The sequence below is a fragment of the Chlamydotis macqueenii genome, chromosome 4 (genome assembly GCF_036417535.1).
Source record: "Chlamydotis macqueenii isolate bChlMac1 chromosome 4, bChlMac1.mat, whole genome shotgun sequence".
Taxonomy (NCBI): Eukaryota; Metazoa; Chordata; class Aves; order Otidiformes; family Otididae; genus Chlamydotis; species Chlamydotis macqueenii.
The window spans coordinates 78152358-78173355 of record NC_141559.1 but is presented as its reverse complement, the minus strand read 5'-3'; the positions used below and the strand labels follow the sequence as shown (position 1 = coordinate 78173355).

The window sequence follows — 20998 nt, the reverse complement described above, 5'->3', positions numbered from 1 at the left end:
CATCTGCCAGTTTTTCCTGTAAAACCCAGTAGAGTGTTTCTTTTTTTTTTTTTTAATATATCTATGTCTATATAATTATTGGGAGAATCTTTGGTGCCATATGTTTCTGGATAATTGTGTCTCAGCTCACTGATGTTTCAAAGGCTAGAGTAGCAAGAGGATAGTCCTGTCTTGTAAACTTCAGATTTCTCAGCTTTTAAAGCTTTGCTGTCAGTGGAAAAAATAATAGGATATTGCTTTTCTCCTCCATGCCTGATTCTTTACAGTGAAAAGGGAATATAGGAAATAAATAATTCTTGCTGCTCTTCCTGTTTCTTAACAGGTTGTTTCTACATTGTTAATAAACATAATTCCAGAAAACCAGATGCCACTGAATTTAACTGGGAAAGCTAAGATTGGTGGAAGAGCCTGGGTAAAGGGACCTGCAAACCGATGTCTAAATCTTGATTCAATGTGTGAATCTCAGGTATGCTGGGACAGCAACTCTGGAGGCTGGGTTGTCTTGTAATAAAATTGTGTATTGAGTAGAGGAAGGGGAAGGGAAGCAGGGGGATGACAAATTCAAAACCAGATATTAAGCAGCAGATACTGCCAGAAAGTGGTGATTAGAGGATAGGCCTGGGGGTCAGGAAAAACTCTCTTCTGATCCTGACTGATAGAGATTCAGTCTGGTTTTGTTAGACCGTGTGTCTTCATTGTTTGACTTTATAGATGGAAAAATACAGATGGTGTTAGAAGTTCTATTTCTAGTATAAATTCTGTAAATTTAAATAATCTGCCCATATTTAACTGTTCACCAATATGTGGGCTTTTAAAACTTAAACTTAGTTTCATGTAGATTACACAGAAAAGCCTGTAGAGATAATAATAAGATCAAAATTTCTGTTTTTCTGAATAGCTATGTTTTATTTTTTCAGGTTATTATTAGAAATGGGGAATTACTGTGCGGAGTCTTGGACAAAGCTCACTTTGGCAGCTCTGCCTATGGCCTGGTCCACTGTTGCTATGAAATCTATGGAGGTGAAACCAGTGGGAAGGTGCTAACGTGTCTAGGACGCCTTTTTACTGCTTATCTGCAGCTCTACAGAGGGTTTACAATGGGTGAGTAACACAAGAGCAACATCAGTGTTGTAGTGAGATAAGGAACAGACATGCGTAATACATGCTAAAATTTCTGTAAATAAAGTTTTCCAAGGCTGTTCTTGAGTGGAATGGCTGTTTGACAACCTTTTTTCTCTTTTTTTTTTCCTAGTTGACGCATAGCTTGCCTTCTAAGCATAAAGAGGAAATATAATCTTGAGTATGTCCATCAGTTTTCTCTTCTGTCCTGCCTAGTCAAAGTGTACACAGTCTTAAGTGTCTTGTGTTGAAATCTTGTTTAGATCAAAACCTCTTGTTTCTTAGATCAAAACCTATCTTACTTTTCTTCTTTGAAAAGGAACTGTTGCACAGAAACCAGAAAAACTGGTTAAAGCAAGATGGAAGAACTTTGTGGGGGTTATCTTCAGGATGTGGTTTAGTAGGCATGATGGTGTTAGGTTGATGGTTGGACTTGATGATCTTGGAGGTCTTTTCCAACCTTAAAGATTCAATGATTCTATTATTAGTCAAGTCTTGCATATCTCATTCCACTGTAAATCTTTTGGTAAATGTTTGAATTTATAGCTTTGCAAACTCATACAAAAATGCACCTGGCAAGCAATAAGAAAGTACAGCAAGGGTCACACTCTCTTCTTGCAGTAGTTGAAATATTTCAGATTACCATGTAGAGCTTTACAAGATGCTCTTATACTAATGAAATACTTAAAGTGTATAGCAACAGGAGGGCTTATAAATTGGCTTTTATCTGATGGCACAATATGATCATTTAGAATTATGTAGACACGGTCAACTGGTAGACAGCAGTAGCGAGGAACTGACAGACTGCTGTGAGCCAAGAAAAAGGGAGAAAGATCGGTTGAAGTGAGGAAGGTGATTAATTGACGATAAGACACAGAAAATAAGTCTTGAGAGGTAGGGTGCAAAAACTAGTTAGGCTATGGTAACGAGCCTGGGATCACTGGATAGTTAAAACAGAAAAAGAGAATTGAAACTGGAGCAGGAGTCTGGAATTTGGTGAAGATGAGATGATTTGAGACTGAACAAAATGAGACTTTGGGATGAAATGAGTAAGGTTCAGGAGGAGCTAAAGTAGAAGAGACAAGGTTGAAATGACGGATACTCCAAAGGTCAGCTAATAGGAACCTGGAAGTAGATGGAAGAAAAATAAAAAAGTTTGATGTGGCTGGCACGTAACATATTTGTTTGTGTGTAGGTGCATCTATTAGGATTTTTATAGACACTGTTGAAGTTAAGAATTCTTAAGTTAGGGCGTTGATTTTGCACCTTTAATGCTTAGCTTAGCTGTTGTTGCATGTTTTGTTGACAGCTTATGCCTTCTCCCTCAAAAAGCCATTCAGAATTTTTTTTTCTCATGTCAAACTACAGGTAGCCTGATTTTAACAGTTATTATATCTTTAATTGCAACTTTCTTTTACAGCTCTTTGCTCTCAAAGTCCCTGACACAAAATGTGGTTCCTTCCTTAATTAGTTTTCAGTTTAGATCATCATGTGCTCTGTCTCTTTTCTTTAACAGGGATTGAAGATATTTTGGTTAAACCTGAAGCAGACCACAAAAGACAAAAAATCATCGAAAAGTCAAGCCAGCATGGTATTGAAGTAAGTCTGTCTTGCAGAATTCCACCTCCACCCCCCCACCATTAAAAAATTTTGAAATTCTATCCTATTTAATCATGCTGCTTAACACATTAAAAAAACTCATGTCTTTCTTTCAGGCTGTTAGAGCTGCTCTTAATTTGCCAGAAACTGCATCATGTGAGGAGGTCCAAGGGAAATGGCAGGATGCCCATCTCTGCAAAGACCAGAGGGATTTTAACATGGTTGATCTGAAATTCAAGGAGGCAGTAAACAATTACAACAATGAAGTTAACAAGGTTGGCATTGAGGCATCTGTGTATACTAATCTTGTTTGGAGACTTTGTTATTAAATTAATTTCATGTTGGTGAGGGCTTCCTGACTGTTCTGGAGGCTGAAGCTTTCCATCTGTCCCTGGCATGAGGCTTCACCCACTGCCTTGCCAGTGCACCTCAGCCTTGTCCTTCCAGAATGAGAAGATGGCTTAATATTCAAGATGCTTTAAAAATTATGAATAGGAATGCTCGTGGTTAGTCATGCTTTCACTTTTTTTAAAGCCTTCAACAGGAATCACTTCGGTTTATTAATAATGCTTTGGTTTTGTTCCCTTCACCCCATCACAACTCTTTAGGTTTGTATGCCACTTGGTCTCCACAGGAGCTTTCCAGAGAACAATTTACAGTTGATGGTACAATCAGGAGCCAAAGGATCCACTGTAAATACAATGCAGGTAATGACAGCTAGGATACCTTGCAGTTTATTTATGTCATTTGTCCTACAGTGTAAGCTATTGAAAAGCTCTTGTGTGGATATCTAATACCAAAGCAAGATTTTTACTCTGGGCTTTGGGAGTGGAGGCCTTTGGCATGGAAAAATTTTAGAAGAATGTAGTAAAGATCTCAGTGAGTGATGGAGGAGAATCAATGTTTATTATAACCTTCTATTTTTTAATCAGTTCTCAGTACGCTAGGATTTATAGAAACAGCAGACCTTCTTTTTAGAAGGCATGCAGCAGATAATACAAACAAACTTAGTATAGGAGAAAGAACTTTTCCTGGCCTCTATTGGAGACTGACCCCCTATTTTCTTCATCCACTACTGAGTAGGAACAACTAAATTCTGCTTTGATTTTGGTGGAGAGGGCAAGGATCATTTTTCACTTTGCCTTTTGCAACACAGCCACCAAGCAATAAACACTGTATAGAAAGGCCATCTAAAATTCCGGCTCTGAGAAAGAATGACCAAAGGTCAAGAGAGAGGGGGTTTTGTTTTGTGCTTTGTGTTCTCTTTTTAGTGCAGTTCTGAGAGTTGGTGAGGGTAATGTAGGGACCTAAAAAAATATTTGATATCTTAGTTTCATATTTATTTATATTAAAATAAACATACAGAATGAGAATGGAAATGTTGGGGATGAGTCAGGGAGCTGGAATAACTTAAAAAGACCAGATGAGATCTACATGCCTTTTCTGCCCATCAGCAGCAAGAAGATTCAATGAACATTTGGTTAAAGAACGTTTAATTTTTTTACTATGTTTTTAACAAAAAATTGTTGGACTTGTGTGAGGAAGAAGTTAGATGGAAAAGTGATGTTTCCTTTTTTTCTCTCCCACATTTAGATTTCTTGTTTGCTGGGCCAGATTGAGTTGGAAGGTCGAAGACCCCCATTGATGGCATCTGGCAAATCACTGCCATGTTTCCAACCGTATGATTTTTCCCCTAGCTCAGGAGGATTTGTGACTGGCAGATTTCTCACTGGGATCAAACCTTCTGTAAGTTGAATACTGCTTGTGCTTACACTAAAGCTCATCTAGATCTTGTTTGTGATTTATAGATAAGTCAACTTTATTCATACTATTTTCATATGTAGCTTTTAAGAAGGGGCATAAATTGCCATTCTCAGTGTACTTCTCAGCAGAATGCTGATGAGATTGTGCTTATGTTTAGGAATTCTTCTTTCATTGCATGGCTGGCAGGGAAGGTCTTGTGGATACAGCTGTCAAAACCAGCCGTTCTGGGTACCTACAAAGGTAAGAGGCTTGTTTTAGAATTTCAGCATTTAAAAGGTACTTTTTTTTTTCTTTCTTAAGTACAGTACTGTAGACTGGAAGAAGCACCTGTATTGCTTAGATTAACTTCAATGGACTTGCTTTTTAGAAAAGTGCTTACTGTCTTGAGTGTTGAGTGTTTATTCTAAAGTTGACTTTCTCGAGGACTAGATCGAGTGGAACTGTATCATCTCCAACTTACCTGGCGCACAGCAGCAGCAACTTTTCCTTTGGGATAAATCTTTTTCCTAGTACAAATAAAGATGTACAAATTCCAGGCAACTCTAGTTTTTCTTGGCCACGTTGTGTGACCCTTGTCTTTATTCAAGCAACACCTCTAGAATATAGAAGAAGAGGGAACTCTTTAATTGTTTCAGAGTGTAGTGAGGAGTTCTAAAGGAGAGGTTCTAAAGGCCCACTTCTTTTAGACAACTGTTTAAGAGTGACAGCAGAAATAGAGAGTAGTTTGCTATTTAATTTTGAGTCACTTCAGTCCTAGGAAGTGGGAGACAGCAACATGCAGAAAGCTTTGCAATATCATTAGACGTTTCACCTGTGTGTTTTGTCTGTATGATTTTTGGCTTACAGGATTCCTGATCAACCCTCAAGTGCACTTAACATACTAATAAAACCAGTATTTTTCATGTCAGGCTTATATTGTCCTTGTTGCTTTGTAGCCTCTTAACAGCACTTTTCTTTTTTCTTTTCTCTTTGGAACAGGTGTATCATAAAACATTTGGAAGGACTGGTAGTTCAGTATGACCTGACTGTACGCGATAGTGATGGCAGTGTGGTGCAGTTTCTATATGGAGAAGATGGGCTTGATATCCCTAAAACTCAGTTCTTACAGCCCGAGCAGTTTCCTTTCATTGCAGAAAACTATGAGGTAGAACACCCGAATCTTAAGTGTTTGTATGGGGTGAATGGGAAGACTGAAATGCGTGGTTAACATCTGGCATATCTGTTAGGGATCTAGTGGCATAGTTGTTTCTCTCAGTCACTCTCAGACTAACCTACATCTGTATTTGCCATTATATTCAAAATATGAAAGTGAATTTTAAATCTATAGCAGGATTTAAGCAGTCTCAATTTCAACAAAGCACCGAGCATTCTCCCTTTTGGCTTCTACTCTAACTCTGCAGTTGGATTCAACACAGATTACTGTTCAGTTTTTCAAGTCTGATAACTTCTTTTTGCCAGTATCATCCCTGGTTATTAAAGAGTGGTGCTAGTCACATAAAGATAGAAGGAATTTAATCTCTGCTGGGTTGAAAATGAATTTTGAAAATTGTTTTACAACACCTGAGTATTTTGAGAGGCAGCAGATGACCTTTTCAATTTGCTTTGCCTTTTCTGCTACAGCGAGTATAGAGAGAAGAATAATCATACAGATAACTTTCTTACAGGTAATTCAGAAGACAAACCATCTGGATGAAGCTTTAGCAAGGATGGAGTCTCACCAAGCTAACCGGCAGTTCAAAGCCATCAAAAAGTGGCGAGTCAGGCACCAAAACTCTGTGCAAAGAGAGGGAGGTTTTCTGATGTTTTCCCAAAAGAAAATGGCAAGTGTAAAAGCACAGATTCCAGGAGGAGAAATGAAAAATGGAAGACATCCTGCTACTTTACAGGTAACACAGAAGCAGTTGAATTAACTGAGCCCTTTAAGTTGCAGAATTCAGTATGCTTTTTTTTTTTTTTAATGGGTTTTTATGTCCAAAAGTGTTTCACAGTCTACTTATACAAGTTACCTCTTGAAGGAATCGTATGTCAGCTGTGCGAGTGATAAAGTTGAGATTCATTTATTGAAGTCTGTGCGCCCTAGTACTGTAGCAGAGGCAAAAAACTCTGAGGTCGAACTGGTTTTAGAAAATAGCCCATGTTTGTGGGTGATTTTGAGGGATTGGTTTTGTATGTTTGTTTGGTGGTGGGTTGTTTCATTTTTTTTTTTTTTTTCATGTACACAGAGTAGATCTCTCTTGACAGATACAGGCTAGCTGGATGAAAGTGTCTTTAAATGCAAAGATCAGAGGGCTAAGCCAACGTAGCCAACCAAGCTAATGTTTCAAAAAAGTACTCTTGCTTAAGCCTCCTGTACATTAGGGCACTAATCTGTATGTTGTGTCTTCTAATGAAGATTGTATGGACACAGTCCAAACATGTGCTGCTTCACAGCCTTGCTTTCACAAGGAATTTACCCTGGTAGAACGTAGACTGTTAGCATGAAACTCCAAGCTGAAGGTGTTGAGATACATAACTCTGTGAGCTTGTCTGAAAATGTTTTGCCTAATCACTGGTTCATTTATTCAGCGATGCTAAATTAGTGTTGCTATTGGCGCTTTTGATAACGTCCAAAACAATTTGGTCTGGGGATTCATTCAGTGTCTCTTTTTTTTTTTTTTCCTTTTGGTAAAGGGGTAGCTGTAGATACATGTTTATCTGTGTCTCAGTATGTTATAAAGCTCAGTGGACAGACTTCCATGTCACAAGACAATTCCTCCTTCACAGAACAGCAAGGCATGTAAAAGATAGGCTTAGCTCATTTTTTGTATTGTTTTTTTTTTTAAGTAGATGTTAACTTTTTCATTTATTAAATGCAACATCTGGAACATTACTTGAAAGACTAGCAAGCTGAAGAATAGAAATAAAACCAATTAGCCTGCATAAGATACAAGCTGTGTTTAAGGTTTCTACTCAACTATTGGGGCTGAATATTGATGACTGAAAATCAGAGAAGCTCCTTTGTCAGGCCAGCTTTACACAGGCAAGGTGATCGGCAGTGAGAAGTAAAGATATAAGAATGGTGAGGGGGTTCACTGTCAAGTTAAAATAATTCATAGAGGGCTGTATTTCACTGGTTTCTGGGGTACTTACTATGATATGTTACTACAGATAAGTGGTGATTTCAAGCTTGTAAAGAACCTTGTGATCATTTGGGATCAAAAGCGTAAGTGTCAGGAAATGGAGAATGCTGTATTTATAGCCGAGTTGTTGTTTGCTGTGTGTTACGTACACCCGTAAGCAGGTAATCTCCTCCTCCTTCTCTATTGCTTGATTGCTATGTTATTTAGTTTTGGTTTTACTGCGGATAAACCAGTCTGCTTAAAAATCACATCTTATTTTCAGTTATTGAAGATGTGGTATGAGCTAGATGAGAAGAAACGAAGAAAGTACCTGAGGAAGACAAATAAGTGTCCTGACCCAAGCCTTGGTGTTTGGCGGCCAGATACGTATTTTGCGTCTGTTTCAGAAACATTTGAAAATGGAGTCGAAAATTTCATCAACAAATGGGAATCTGAGAACAGACAAAGTTATACGTGCCCAGCGCTTTCTTCTGATAGGTAGTAACTTCTCTGTCTTTACTTCCTTGCACTGAGACAAAAAAAAAATAATCTATTTTTGCTCTATGTCTGGACTGAAATTGCTAAAGATGAAAAGTTTTTAGTAACTCTTGTTGTGACCTTTGTGAAGCAAAATAGTGGGTTTCAGAAGGGGTCTTGAAAACTGTGTGCTTAGTGTGCAGCAGAGAGGCTCTGGTTATCTGTTTCTTCCAAACCTGAATTTTCCTCTTGTTTCCTGCCTTCAGATTAAAGGATTTGTTGTATTTAAAGTGGCAGAGGTCTCTCTGTGACCCAGGAGAAGCTGTGGGTCTTCTTGCAGCTCAGAGTATTGGCGAACCTTCCACACAGATGACTTTGAACACCTTCCACTTTGCTGGCAGAGGTGAAATGAATGTCACATTGGGTATTCCAAGGTGAGAAAATTGTGTTCTCAAGTGGGTCCTTTGCCATTTTTGGCACTTACGTAACAGTGCTTAATCTCACTGGCAGGTGTATTTGAGAGCAAATTATCTTTCAGTTTAATTGTAAATTGTGCCTGTTCAGAACTATTTTAACATTTTACAATTTTACGGATGTTTTGGTTCATTTTTCCAGATAGAAAATATCTGTGAAGGCTCTTTACTCTTTATCTGATGTATGGCAAGTGGCTTATTTGTTTCTGTATTTTATTCAGTACAGTATAAGCCTAAAGAAATGATGTTTTGTGGGTGGGTATTACCCTCTGATGACCTCTTCTTCCTCCTGCTAACTTTTAAACCTGTTTATTCACACACATAATTTCAATGCTACTGTGAAATCTGGCATGTTTAGTGTGATTGTCACCTACGTAGAAAGAGACATGTTTTATACCAGCCAGGTTTCCCCTGGCTCTTTGGCACGGTGACAGTGACTTTATGAGCACACACGTGTTTACCAGCCAGTTGTTGGCTTGTTCTGAGTAACGTGGATGCTGATCCTGGCCTCCTGCACGGTTGTGATGCTGTAGGTAGGAGATGATTGTTAACAGAAGCAGGGGAGGGGAAGAAAGTGTGAGGAGCATACATCATGCATGTGTAGGAAACAGGCTTCGTTAGTTCTTCTGTTCTTGGAACAGCTTATTAGCATCTCTAGTCTCTTCCGGTAATTGGGATGATGATCTAATTGAGGCAGTACAGCTACTGTTGTGCTGTGCCTGATGAGGAACCAGAAAAGTGAAAAGGAGCAGAGCAATGGTAACCACAGCTCTTGATCCATATGGCTTTGGTAGAACTGGCAGTGGCTGTGCTGCCTGATTAAATGAACTAGGTATTTATTTGATTGCATAGTGTTTTTATCGCTTAATTTGAAAGATTATTCTTTCTTTAAAGGTTGCGGGAAATACTGATGGTGGCAAGTGCAAATATTAAAACACCAACGATGAGTGTTCCTGTGTTGAATACCAAGAAAGCTCTCAAGAAGGTCAAACAGCTTAAGAAACAGCTTACAAGAGTGTGCTTAAATGAGGTGAGCCACCTATTCAGTGCATCCTTTGAGAGTCAGAAGAACAAGTCTGATACAAGTGGCTATGCTCAGTAAAAGTGAAACGTGTGGCTCTGTGGAGACTCGATATACTGAACTCTGACATATTCTATGCTCCCTCTCTTCCTCAGATTGCAGTCTCTCTTGTGCTCTGCTGCACGCCCTACCCTCTTCCCTCTTGCTCTTTCAAGTTGAAAGCAGCAAGGATGGAGTTAAGACTCAGCTCTGTGCTGAAATGCTGTCATGCTCAATGAATGCGGGTCAGTTAAAATGAAGCTGTTGGCCCACTCAGTGTGGCCTTTTGTGAGGGAGTTGGGATGGTAGGTGAGGTCTCTCCCAGTATAGTGCAAGTTAATTGTTGGGAGGAGTTTAAGCCAGAAGAGTGCAGTAGGGTAGAGTTTTTTTGCCCAGGAGCTGCCACAAAGCTTCCAGCAAAGTTTGCCCGTTAGTCTTGTGTAATTCCAGTCTCGTACAGAAAGCTTTGCAGTTGCAAGAAGTAAATGAAGTATCTTCATCAAAGGAGTAACATTCTGACTTGGGGCTTTTGTAGGTCTTGCAGAAAATTGAGATAGAGGAATCCTTGCATGTGAAGTGCAAGCAGAACAAACATCGCCTCTACAAAATCAAATTCCATTTCTTGCCCCATGAATATTACCGAGAGGAGAAGTGTGTGAAACCCAGGGAGATCTTACACTTCATGGAAACAAGGTGAGTTTGCTTTCAGATACTTTAATATTTGCTTTTCTTTTGCCTTTCCATGGGCTCTAAGTGTCACTGGATGTTGTTTATTACTGCTGCTATGGCTTTCAGAGCAACGGCTTCCTGCAGATGCGCTTGCAAAAGTCTCTGTGCAGTTGCTTGTAATGTCTTGAATAAAACTGTTAATCTGTGGCATGGTGACAGTGCAGAATTGTATCAAGGCAGATCTTACACGTGTCTCCGATATACTCAGAGAAGAGCCGTATAAGCAACATCTCATTCCTTAATGCTTAAGCATTTATTACCAGCAAAAATGTTTTGATTACTTTAGGTATTCCTTGGTGCTCTCATTGAACAGAAATAATTTTTTAAAAAATGTTTTTAAAAAATAAATAAATCAGAAGATGCTGGCTTTCCCCCCCTACCTTTCTTTTTTTCTCCTGCTTTCTTCTGGCCAAATTTGAGTAGTTTAAAGTAGAACATTTAGTGATAAGGGTCTATTGAAAACTATTTTTGTTTTGCAAAAAGGCTTCGTTGGTTTCTTCCTCCTTCAGGCCACGTGAGTTCAAGCTGAGTTAGTTTATTTAACTATTTTGCATGTGCTCCTTAGTTTAAAAAAGAGAAAAGTGCAGTACATGAGCTTATAATTTTAAGCTTTGGATGCATGGCTACATCTGTGATTATAAGAGAGATTATATCAACCTTTTGATCCCTAAAGGAATGGGAAAGGGACAAGAAGAAAAATTAATTGCCTTATCCTGGAAGTACTTTTGCATCCACCAGAGAATATGTCCTGTCATGAGTTGACTGGCTTCTTAAACAAAATTAATTAATTTTCTGACAACTTGAAATTGACGGTGGTACTGCTGAGCTTTGACATTCTGGGTTGCTGCTTCTTTCAGGTTTTTTAAAATTCTTCTAGAAGCAATTAAAAGGAAGAGTGCAAAGATGGCATCTTTTACTGAAGTCAGTGCCCGGAAGGCAACTCGGAAAGATTTAGATGGTGACCAAGACAAGGTAAAGAAAAACATTACCTGAAAAATACCTCACTTTTTTTACTTGTTTTTGAAAAGCAGAATTTGGAAAAGCATAGCTTGTTTCAATGTGAACACAAAATGTGTGAATACTAAATGACTTTTAAAATATTTTCTTTATGCATAAACTGTCTTTACTTTCTCATAAAATTAACAAGAAAATTAAAGTTAATGTGTGTTAAATCCTATTTCGTTTAAGACTGTACTCTGAAAATGCCTGTTTATTTTGGTTTCTGTGAGATAAAAGCGTATTACTCTCTTTGCTCCCAGATCAATTTCCTGTTGTAGCAGTGGTTGTCAAAACTTTGGGGAAGATCCTTTTTTCATTGAAAGGCTTTTGCATGTTCTTACTGTCATATAAGCAGACCGATAGCTTATCTATTTTGTAGACATTAATCTTGTTTAAAGTTAAAGTTATCATGAGTGTAAGTTCATTATTTCTTTGTAGTAGCGGGCTTACAGAAACTAATTTGTCTTTAAATGTAGAACATTGAACAAGTGATTGTTACATTCCAAATGTTTGGCTAAAGCCTGTTGATGCTTCCTAGCAGTCAGCCTGATTATCTGGTCTGTCATGGATTTCTAGACACAGAATAATCAGGACATTCCAGCAGAGGAAGAAGAGAACGTTGTTGATGCAGAAGCTGATGAAGGCGATGGGGATGCTACAGAAGCAAAACGAAAGAAAAACCAAGAAGAAGAGGTAATTATTTTATAGGTGCTCAGCACTGCACTTCAGTTCCCAATTTCCTCTGCTTCTAAAGCTGAAAGGGGATAGGAAAGCCTCTGGTTGTGCTGATAACTTTTGATTTGGATGGGGAGAAATCTACAGCAAATGTGAGCTGAGATTTGGGATGACCATGGTCATCATAGTTGAGCCCAGTCACTGCTGTCCTTTAAGAGTAATACAGAACCGTGCAAGTTAAAGATGGAAGAGACCTGGGTTTTTTCAAAGCCATGTTCTTTGACCATTGGGTAGGTGTCTCTGGCAGTCAGGTTGTGTTGTAGTTCACTTTACCTTTTCCTAATTTCATGCCTTTAGTTGTTTTTTAAACTTTACGGCAGTTCTTAAATACTCTCCGTGGCTCTGCATGTATTTCCATGTTCACTACTTCAAAATTCCTGCTTAAAAAGATGGATTTCTGTAATTTCAGCAAGAGGGCAGAGTAATTTAAAATCCCGAGGGAATCTGTTAATCAGAGTTAGATTATGGGAAGAGCCATATATGATACAGTGGAATTGTATTTTTTTGTGTCATAGGCAAGATACTTGCAACTCAGCTGTCAAGAATATTGATGAATAAAAATGCTTCGTGGTGCACTTTGTTTCTGTACATGTTTTGGCTCAGATAAGAATAATTTCTTTGTAGGTTGATTATGACAGTGAAGAAGAAAATGAGGAAGAAAACGTTGATGAGAATCTAGGAGATGAAGAAGCTGACTCGGACAAAGACGAAAGGACTCCCGGTGTTGAAGAAAATCAGAATGGAGCAGATGGGGATGATTCTCAACATCTTTCCTTTATGTCTCAGACTAAAAAAGAGAAAGATCGATTACTTCAGTCAGTTGAGCTGCGAGTAAATGCTGTTCTGGACAGCCACCCGTCAATACAAGATTACATGTTTGACACTGAAAATGAACTTTGGTGTGAGGTAAGATGGTAGCACCTGGAAACACCTGCATGCGGTTGCGCAGTGGTTGCATGTAGCTCCCATAACAAACGGATCTTTTCAACGGAGTGCTGCTGTTTTGTCTCAGGATTCCTAAATTAATACAGAAAAGCGGCAGTGCAATTATACTTCGTGATAGAATTTTTAGTAACCTGTAACTTTCAGAATGCCTGATTAAACTTCTTTTTAAAAACAGGTTTTAGACAGGTTTGTTGGGGTTTAATCTTTAAATATTTGATGCACCACTGTGTAGCTCTTTGTTAACAAAAGTGATGACTGGACTGTTGAAAAAGTCTAAGCATCTTAAAAAACCAAGCAAACAAAAAACCCCAACAAACACATACCCCACCCCCTAAAAAAAACCCACCCAAAACCCGACAATCAGTTGTTCAGAGATCTTGAAAGCAGTGTGGATGAATGGTCCTGAGATGTGGTGTTCTTATTAGCGTCATTCAGCTGTAATTCTAGTGAGGCATTTATGTTCCAAAACACACAACTAGGGTAATTCAAGATGTCTACTTTTTGCCTAAAAAGAGTAGGCTGGTTATTAAGCCCAATGTTCAAGCTTTTTTACAGAACAACACTACATTGTTTTGTTCATTTTTTTTTTTCCTCTTAGGTTTCCTTGACGCTTCCATTGATGAAGGTGTACTTTGATCTCTCCTCCTTGCTTGCCTCTCTTGCACGAAGCACAGTCATTCATGAAGTGAAGGGAATCACACGATGCTTGTTGAATGAAAGTACCAATAAGCACGGAGAGAAGGAACTCGTTTTGCATACCGAAGGGATAAACCTTGCAGAGCTGTTCAGATACTCTGATGTACGTAATCTATTTATAATCCTGAACTTGAACAATCTTTTGTATTCTAGGAAGGTTCCGATGCCATGGATGGCATTTGGTGGATGATGGATGCCATTTAAATTTAGCAGAGGTGATGCATCACCTTTTCAGCTCTTAAATTCTCCTCCTCTTCCTTTTTACCCCCAAATGTCTTCAGAGCTCAGCATCGCCTTTTCTCAAGGGCAGCTTGCAAATCTGTTTTTGTGCAGCAGCCCAGTGTCTAATGACAGATAATTTCACACCGTGCTTGTTATTGTCTCTCTAAATGTTACTTGAGGGAGTTCTTCCACCTAAATGAATTGCAGTGCTTGGAGATGAATCGTTCTGTTAGGCCATCTAGCCCGTAACTCTACAAACACAGGATTGGTTTATGCTACATCTTCTTTACTGCTTTTGCTACAAGTTCTGACTGGCTGAGACGGACTGGGCATTCCATTATCTTAATGTTCCTCTGCTGCTTGGGCTGGTTTGTTTCTTTGTTTATTTGCTTTTTCTAATTTCGGATCATTTTCTCATGTGGTGAGTTTTGATTCCAGTAGTCTCATTCATGTATAAAAGGCTGCGATCGCTAGCTTAAACATAAATCCCCAGAGTCATTTTTGTTTGTATTTGACTCTGAGCTGCTGCCTGGTTGTTCTGCAACTGTTGGTGCTACTTAAGCTAATGAAAAATTTAGAAAAAAACCTGTAGCTTAGCTTAGCTTAAGTTATTTGGAAATGCAGAGTAACTGCTGTCCTAACTTGCATCTGTGGTTTTTTTGCTTTCAGTTTTTGGACCTGAGCAGGCTTTACTCCAATGATATTCACGCCATGGCTAAGAACTATGGTATTGAGTCTGCCCTGAGGGTGATTATAAAGGAAATAAAAGATGTATTTGCTGTGTATGGTAAGATTTCTTCATATTTTTAAAGACAGTCTTTATTATCGTCAAGATGGGAAAACCCAGCCACAGTACTTACAAAGTTAGGACTTTGCATGATCCTTTCATTTATGTGTGTATTTTTAAGTTGCACTTTTTCATGATTTTCATCGTTATAGTGCTTTATATGAAGACTTCATTAGCTAATTATTAGGTTCCATTTAATCAGTAGAAAATTCACTAGATAAGGTTGAATTTATCTCCCCTTCACAGAGCATTTCTATTGTGGTGTGTTTATTTTTTGCAAGCTGGAAGGTTCAGATGAATTAACCATTAACGTCTGAGGACCTTAACGATGTTAGGCTTGTGTAGTGGCCCTAGAGAGAATAGGATTAGTCTTGCCTCATTCTAGCTTTTTAATTACGGGAGCCTAAGCTCCCTTTATAGTGGAGTTTTTGTCTTTCCCAAATAGCTGCAGTGCATTGTCGGAATGTTTTCTCTCCGTAGATCATTCAGAGTCCAGGTAACTAGTTTACAGAAGATACCTGCCTTCATAGGCTGCTGAAGTTAGGCATGTTGAATTTGCCTTAAGCGAGCTAAGTCTTGCTATGAATTAAACTATTGAGAAGTGAGAAGATTAATACAGGGGGAATTTTAGCAACCAGTTATACCAAACAAATTTGGCAGCTGGCAGCCCAGAATGGTCTGACCTTCAGGTTGCTCAAGAACTGCTAGGTACATGTTGACAGAGCTGTTAACGATCCCCCACCACAACGACTCCACAAGTGTGGAGTTAAAAATAAGTGCCGTTTCTTTTTAAACTAAACGGGGTTTTCTGTGGGTGCTGAACATCATGCACAGAAAATATCAGAACCTTTCTGACTCCAGTGCCTTGCTAATGCACCGGGTGAGCAACCAGAGCTCTGTCCCATCACAAATGGATGGATGTGTGATCCCCTTCTGCGTAAACAAAGATGATACAGACCTAAACTGATTTTATGTCGAGAAACTCGGCCGCCTTAGAGCACAGAGATGTTCTCCACGTTGACTAGACTCAGGGGGTTTAATTTAGACCTGATGTACTTACAAAAGTACCTTAGCCCTTGAATGCTCTGATGATTGCTCTTTCTCATGTTCTTAGGCATTGTGGTAGACCCTCGGCACCTTTCGCTTGTGGCAGATTACATGTGTTTTGAAGGATTTTACAAACCGCTGAATCGTTTTGGAATCCAGTCCAACTCCTCCCCTCTGCAACAGATGACATTTGAAACCAGCTACAAATTCTTGAAGGAGGCAACAATGATGGGTAAATGGCTTAGTTTGAACTATATTGCTGCAGGATTTCACATATGCTTTGTTTTCATCATACCTTTCTGCTATTTTGAGTAATGCATAATTGCATTAGAAAAAATGCCAGAGGCTAAAATGTTAATTAAGCCCCTGCCTAGGAAAATGTTCCAGATGTTTTTAGTAAAATTCTGTCAGCTTAAATGAAGTCAGCTCCCACATGTAATTTGTGGGGTCTGTGACTCCTTTCTTTAAGAATTAGATAGGCATTTTTATAACAAACCTGAAGATTGTTAAGATTTGTTACCGCAAAGCATTTTAAAGGACTACTACATCTGCCTTTTTCCATCTGTACCATTAAAATTGTCTTCTCTGCTTTGTTTTCATGTCTCTATTATAACTCTCATATTTTCATTGCTTCTCTAACCTCGCTATTCAGAATTTTATCATGAGAACAGTCCTGGTTGTTACTTTGATTCTGTTTTTCCTCTGCTTTGTAGTACTTTACTATCTTTTGCTTTTTTTCTCAAACGCAAAGGATCAGACTCATTTGTCTAATGGTTTCTGATGCCATCTGAGATGCCCAAGAGAATCCTTTCAGCCCTCTCGTTGCCGCTCTGGAAGGTGTAGAGATCGCATGGCTGCATGGATCGTTCAGGGCAGAGTCCTATCAAAAAAAACTTATGTTTTAAGTCTGTCATGAGACAGTTTGCTTGGTCTCATGCTTTGGATACTAATTACATCTCCCTTTTGCAAATAGTCCTGGTGTCTGTCACTTGCCAGTTGGATGCTGTCCTCCTTGGATGCTCCTGCGCTGCCTTCTTTGCTACCTGTTACAAATGGGAAAAGCTCTCAACATGATCTCGTCAGCTGGTATCTTAAACTGCCCTGCACAGATGTCAGAGATACTTTTGTCACTGAATTCAGTTTTGTTAATGCTGTTTTATACCTTTTATACTTTTTTATACCTTTATACCTCTGGGAAGGTAATTCAGCTTTTAATGGTTACAATTTACTTAAAATACATCTGAAAATCAGAAAGGAAAAGTGGAAACCTAGAGTGAAATTGAATAGAAGAGTGGAATTGTGCACAGCTAACGGAAGAAGTGCTGTTAGAGTGCAGGTGTGACCCAGCAGAGTGCTGCCCCCATCCTCTCTCTGACAGAAAATTCAGTACATGTGGCTCAGTAGAATAAAGATGACCCAAAGTTGTAAAAACTTTAACAATTTTATTTCCAATCTTCCAACCGCCGTCTTGACAAAATTCCAGCTTGCTGTAGTTAGGATGAATGAAAAACAGCCTGGATGCTTATAAAAACTGTGTAAGCAAACCAGTCCTAGCCAGACATGTCATCTGGAGAGCTTCCAAATTTCTGGGACACTATTTCGCTACAGTGAGTAACTACAAAATCAAAGGAATTCATGGAATGTCTCTCCAGTTAAAAGTTCTCTCTGTATCCAGCCAGAAGGATTTAAAATGCACATCAAAAGGATTCACTCTAACAAAGGAAAAAGGCAGCAACAAAAAGGGAATCTTTTTAGTTTTGCCTCACTGCTGTATTTTTTTTAGCAACCTGTTTAATCAGCAAAATGTGTTCAGTGGAAGGTCAAATCTGTGTTCTCTTTGAATTCAGAATGTGATGTCTTTTCATGCTGAAGAGGGAGAGTTTAGTAATGTGTGGCCTGACTCCCTGCTTGCACAAAAAGATTGGGAAGAGATGATAGTTGTTGTAGGAGGGGTAGGGAGAGTTTTGGACTTCTACTCTCAGCAATCCAAGTTCAATCTGAACAGTAGATGGCAGTGCCTTTCTGAAACTGCGGGAGCTGAACCAGAGGACTTCTTGCATGTAAATCAAAATGCGTTCTTTTCAGCGCTGACCTGTGAGAAGCCTTTGGAAACATCTTAATATGATTTTGTCTGAATTCTGTTACAGGCGCCCACGATGAACTGCGATCCCCTTCTGCATGCCTAGTGGTTGGAAAAGTTGTGAAAGGAGGGACTGGTTTGTTTGACCTCAAGCAACCCCTTACATAGTGTTCTGGCTAGAACTTGAAGGATTCTGATGGAAATGTTCATCGTAAGAGATACGTATGCTCTACAGCTATGCAACAAGGGCACGTGCTGCGTCCCCAGGCACCTTCCCTGTGCCAGTGGGTTTGTTAAATCTGGATACCTGATGAGCCTAATCTGTTTAATGAGAATCTCTGCACCTATAGGAGCTATCATTTGATCCAAATAAACATTTATTTACTGTTCATTCATGTAAAAAATGAGATTATTGGTTTACATAGAAAAGAATAACATGGAAGAGACCATCTGAGTCTCAAACAGGCTGTGCAACAGCTGTGGCAGATGGAAGTCAAAGCAGAATCTGTGCTGTCTAATTTTTGTGTGGCAGAATCCCATCTGGATGGGTAGTGCCAGCTGCCACATGGTTGCTACCTGACAAATTTCCAGTTTTGGAAATAGCACTGGGACTCACAGGTGTCACTGGGCAGCGCTGTGCTGAAGCTTCAATATTGTATTGAAGCGTCTGTGCTTGAGGCATATCCTCTTCTTTTGCTGTGCTTGTGTACTTGTACTTACAAGCTTTAGAGGATGCATTTTCCTGTTCTTTTACTTCATCTATTAATGATGTGTCTGTGACACAATGGTTAAATTCTGTTGTTTGCCAAAGACCCAAATTCAGAGTTTTCATGGTTTCTGTAGGCAATCTCCAGTGCCTACTCTTACGACTTCTTTGTATGGAACAGATCTCTGCACAGTGAGAAACTTAACATTTGATAAAGATTTATTCCTTAAATGACAACGTGAGCTGCTGTAACAGTAACTTCACAAAAGACACCTGTAAGAATTACAAAACAAGATTTTAAAAACTTTTTTCCTTGAATATTCTGTATCAAAGAAGATATTTAATAAAGGACATTGTGAAGAAATCTTCTGAACGCCCTCTTACGTGGCTGTTTTACTGAGGGGAATTTTGTCCTGTGACCAACGACCATCGGTTTGACTCTGATGGCCGTTAACAATCGCGTAGCCGAGAGCTGTTACCCGCTCTTCAGAAATGAGACTTTGTTGTTTATACATTTGATTTTAATCAGAACACAGTGTGCGCAAGTAATTTAAATTCTTTGGAGTTTGCTCAGTACCATATAGGCAGGCGAGTTTTCAAACAGATTTCGACCCCTCGTCATTCTCGGTGGTTCCCCCAAGCTAGTGAAAAGTGCCGGAGCTTACTTAGCCAGCTGAGGAGCTCCTGCTTCCAGTGGAGCTGCGTTAATGAGGATCAGATCAGGTAGTGGGCGATGTTGGCTTGGGATTGTGGGGATTGATACTCTGTGGAGTATCTTTATGGACTCCATTCTGCCTCAGCCCCTTAAAACTGTCAAATGTACTGCAAATTGTGCTGGCTCTTGACAAATGCATTAACCCGGTAGCTCTTCAGTTTCACTTTGCAGTCTTTGTAAAAGATTTCCTTGTGTCTTTCTCCAGTCATAGTACCTGCTATGTATTTCTCAAAACCATGTCATTCTATGAACAACTGGGAAAGAATTGGTTGGATACAGTCTTGCAAATGTTTAGATGGGAAAGAACAAATGTGGTAACACATTAATTAACACTTAATTTCAGGCCACAGTCTATACTGTTACAGACCATTTGCTGAGAAAGATCCCTAAGAGGTATTCAGAGTCCTGCAATGAAGAGTGTCTATGCCACATTTTTCTGTCTGGAGACGCAGCATCCTTTAGTTCTCTGAAGAGTTTGACCGAAATAACTCATGCACCCAAGGGTTCATATCACTTCTCTGTGAAGCTTCAGAGGTCGCTTTGATTGTGTTGTGGTAATGAATTGTCCTCATGGTTATGGAGGCATGAAATACAGGAAAAGTTACTAAACTTTTATTTTGCTGTGATATATCCACATACAAATTCTGCATATTTGAAATGTGTGTATGTGAAATCACGCTGTGCTGCAAGTGAAAAGAGATCGTGCCTCCTGAGCAACCTGATGTCCTTTTCTAGGCACCAGCTTGCCTTTCTGTTGCTCTCTGAAGTTCCCGAGGCCAGTGTTGCCTGAAGCAATCCTCTGGCAGGCTTGCTTGCCTCTTCAGCAGCGAGAAGAACTGCATGGTGGTGGGGCCGCAGTCAGCCAACATGCTTTGGAGGGGCAAAGGGGGCGGATGCTAAATGAGCAGGGCAGGAAAGTGCCTGTAAATATTACATGGTCTCGTTTTGAAAAAATCTACTGAAGTGAACTGTGCTTTGCTTTACACCACGTTGTGTGTCAAATTGCAGTTTCTTGCTCCCTGCGGAATCGGCTGTGCAGGAAATGGTGATGAATTCAGGAGGTGCTTAGTCAGTCCTGCTCCCAGGTTATCTAATGCTGATGATTCTTTAAATAGAGCCCTTTGGAAAATGCGCTCTGGCTGTGGCAGGGTGAGCCAACCTCCTCTTCCAGTTTTGAGTTGCCTTTAAAATTTAGGCATGAGCCAGTATCCGGAAAACTGTTCTGATCTGTACGGAAAGAACCGTAGGAAAGCACCTAACATTACAATTCAGATCTTACCTAATGTCTGCTCAGGAAAATGGAGTAGGTGGCCGTTCGTGTTACGGGCAAAAGAGAGAGGGGGGAGAGAGTACGGCAGGGCCTCGGGTGCACGTCTGTCTCCAAGCCTGGAGAACTGTGCGTGTTTTGGTGTATGAAGGTGTTCAGTTTACACTGAGGTTCCATATGCTCCGTAGCCACAAGAAAGGCAGCTGAGGGAGCAATTACTCTTAACTCGTAGGGTGAGCAGGTTGGCGAGGGAAGCACCTAAACTGTCCTTGCTGAGATGGGAGGAGTTCAGATTTGCTGAAAATACACACGCCTGCAGAAAATGTCCTGCTTCCTGTGGTGAGAAGACTTCTGTTTCTTTTCACGCAACATGCAGCTCTGTGCAGCTAGGTCTTCTAGGTTTTAAAGTTTCTTTCTTGCTCCTTGCACCCATCGCTGTACTTTGAGGAAGTACGAGCTGCCTACCCTCAAACACCGTCT

The 20998-nt window shown here is 39.7% G+C and overlaps 1 protein-coding gene across 3 annotated transcripts in view; it reads left to right on the top strand.

Annotated features, from left to right (window-relative positions):
* Nucleotides 1–18905, top strand: part of POLR1A (RNA polymerase I subunit A) — a 32055-nt gene extending 13150 nt beyond the window's left edge. For all 3 annotated transcript variants that reach the window (XM_086746819.1, XM_086746820.1, XM_086746821.1), the window contains 20 exons: nucleotides 323–466; nucleotides 918–1101; nucleotides 2636–2718; nucleotides 2835–2993; nucleotides 3327–3425; nucleotides 4312–4464; nucleotides 4640–4722; nucleotides 5461–5626; nucleotides 6147–6368; nucleotides 7864–8078; nucleotides 8324–8491; nucleotides 9425–9560; nucleotides 10126–10283; nucleotides 11177–11291; nucleotides 11895–12011; nucleotides 12678–12959; nucleotides 13597–13797; nucleotides 14586–14703; nucleotides 15818–15982; nucleotides 17898–18905. In XM_086746819.1, the coding sequence (XP_086602945.1) occupies nucleotides 323–466; nucleotides 918–1101; nucleotides 2636–2718; nucleotides 2835–2993; nucleotides 3327–3425; nucleotides 4312–4464; nucleotides 4640–4722; nucleotides 5461–5626; nucleotides 6147–6368; nucleotides 7864–8078; nucleotides 8324–8491; nucleotides 9425–9560; nucleotides 10126–10283; nucleotides 11177–11291; nucleotides 11895–12011; nucleotides 12678–12959; nucleotides 13597–13797; nucleotides 14586–14703; nucleotides 15818–15982; nucleotides 17898–17998 (3069 nt within the window). In that variant the 3' untranslated portion in view covers nucleotides 17999–18905. The remainder of the gene's footprint in view (nucleotides 1–322; nucleotides 467–917; nucleotides 1102–2635; nucleotides 2719–2834; nucleotides 2994–3326; nucleotides 3426–4311; nucleotides 4465–4639; nucleotides 4723–5460; nucleotides 5627–6146; nucleotides 6369–7863; nucleotides 8079–8323; nucleotides 8492–9424; nucleotides 9561–10125; nucleotides 10284–11176; nucleotides 11292–11894; nucleotides 12012–12677; nucleotides 12960–13596; nucleotides 13798–14585; nucleotides 14704–15817; nucleotides 15983–17897) is intronic.
* The last annotated feature ends 2093 nt before the right edge of the window (nucleotides 18906–20998 follow it).